Source organism: Amaranthus tricolor, chromosome 12, assembly GCF_026212465.1.
Source record: "Amaranthus tricolor cultivar Red isolate AtriRed21 chromosome 12, ASM2621246v1, whole genome shotgun sequence".
Lineage (NCBI taxonomy): Eukaryota > Viridiplantae > Streptophyta > Magnoliopsida > Caryophyllales > Amaranthaceae > Amaranthus > Amaranthus tricolor.
In genome coordinates, this window is record NC_080058.1 from 13477391 (window position 1) to 13479098 (window position 1708).

The window sequence follows — 1708 nt, forward strand, 5'->3', positions numbered from 1 at the left end:
TAGAGAAAAAAACTAATTATATGAATTTGTATTATGAAGAGACGATCTCATATAAAACTTATTATTCTGATATTTTTCAGAGTAAGTATAGTTTGGATTACTTTGGTATGTACAACATGTTTAAATTTTTTATCACTTAAAAAAAGCAAATATTGACTATTGTGATTAATTAAGGATGTGTAATAGTTAGTTAGTGAATGCTTACCCAGCATTATTATTATGTTTATGATGTACTCCCTCTATTTTTTTTATTCTTCTTGTTTACTTTTGCACAGTTTTCAAAATAAATTTAAAGTCTTAATATCTCTAAATATGCATCATAGAAAGTTAACGATATCTCACATAGATATATTTTATCATCTGTACATGTCTTAAAAATCTTAATTAAATTTCAATAAAATAGAATATTTTAAAAGGAGTGATATAGTATAAATATATCTTGTGTCATCAACATTCATAAAACCCATTCTTTCGTCAAAGAAAACAAGAGTAGTGTTGTATAAAACAAACGAAGAATTAGTATAAACATGATTGTGTTTGTAACATTCAAGAAATAACAGAACACGATTCTTTCTGATCCGTCCTTTTCTCCGTTGATCACTAATCCCTAATTTCTACATCCTTCAATAATACTTCGGATTCTTCAGAAACAAATGAAAAATAGAAAGAGAAAAATCGGAAACCCGAGGCTAAATTGGACTCCAGAAGAAGAAAAGGCATTCAGAGAAGGCGTAGCCAAACATGGCGTCGGTAAATGGAAAATCATCCTCGATGATCCTCAATTCAGCCATATTCTCCGTTCTCGTTCCAACATCGATACCAAGGTATTCTTATTTTTTTATTCCGTGTAATTGCTTCGCTTTTCGTTCTGTTTTTGTTAATTATGAAGCTAGTATGTACATAATTGATGATCCGAATACGATACAGGACAAATGGAGGAATATGATTCATGCAACACCAAAGCCAAAGCGGACTATTGAAGATCAGGTGAATGTGAATTAGAATTAGAATTAGAATTTGAATGATAAATCTTCCCTTAATCAAACCGCTTAGTGCATGGGGTTAAACTAACTTTAATATTATTGTAGAAAATGTCGGAAGCAGAGACCGAGGCAGAGGCCGATTCCGAGGTCAAGGTCCAGGCAGAGGCAGAGGCAGAGGCAGAGGCAGTGGCAGAGGACTATGAATCAGCACAATTGGAAGCAGCTGAAAGAGTAGCCTTCTTGATCGCTGATGCAAAAAATAAGGAACAAAGAGTAGCTGAGTCTTATAAGAATTTACAAAAGTTAATAGAGATGAAAGAAGAAACAGATGCAATTCTCAAAATAGCTCAAGAGATCTTTGACAAAACAATACATGACTATAGTAACGGAGACTAAAGTAGTGCATCAATGAGCACTTTGTTTGACGTATGAACCAAATATAACCTTTCAAATTTTAAATTATAATTTTTTAGGAATTTATTTATTATTTTTTTTGTTTGTTTACTTTATTTTTTCACGTATTTCATGCAAATTTTGAACTTCGATATTTCATAATACGCACAATAAAAAATTGTAAAAATTATATATTAAAATTATTTGCATCAAGACAAATCTAACAAGATTCTATATGAATATATTTTGTCTTGAATGTATACGTTAAAAGACAAATTTAAGTTCCTCTCATAAAGTCGAAAAAATTAAAATAAACAAATAAAAAGGAACGA

General features: G+C 30.5%; 1 protein-coding gene across 1 annotated transcript; it reads left to right on the plus strand.

The window, feature by feature from the left end:
• The first annotated feature begins 490 nt into the window (after positions 1 to 490).
• On the plus strand, positions 491 to 1506 carry LOC130796837 (single myb histone 5-like). Its single transcript, XM_057659237.1, has 3 exons — positions 491 to 824; positions 928 to 987; positions 1089 to 1506. Exons 1-3 carry the CDS (start codon positions 654 to 656, stop codon positions 1377 to 1379), a joined length of 522 nt encoding a protein of 173 aa, XP_057515220.1. The 5' UTR covers positions 491 to 653; the 3' UTR covers positions 1380 to 1506.
• Positions 1507 to 1708: the final 202 nt, after the last annotated feature.

Excerpts from the sequence above, each read along its gene's own strand:
- LOC130796837 (XM_057659237.1), top strand. The coding sequence starts at position 654 with ATGAAAAATAGAAAGAGAAAAATCGGAAACCCGAGGCTAAATTGGACT. Across the intron at positions 825-927 it reads GTTCCAACATCGATACCAAG|GACAAATGGAGGAATATGAT; the intron begins GTATTCTTATTT and ends AATACGATACAG. Across the intron at positions 988-1,088 it reads AGCGGACTATTGAAGATCAG|AAAATGTCGGAAGCAGAGAC; the intron begins GTGAATGTGAAT and ends ATATTATTGTAG.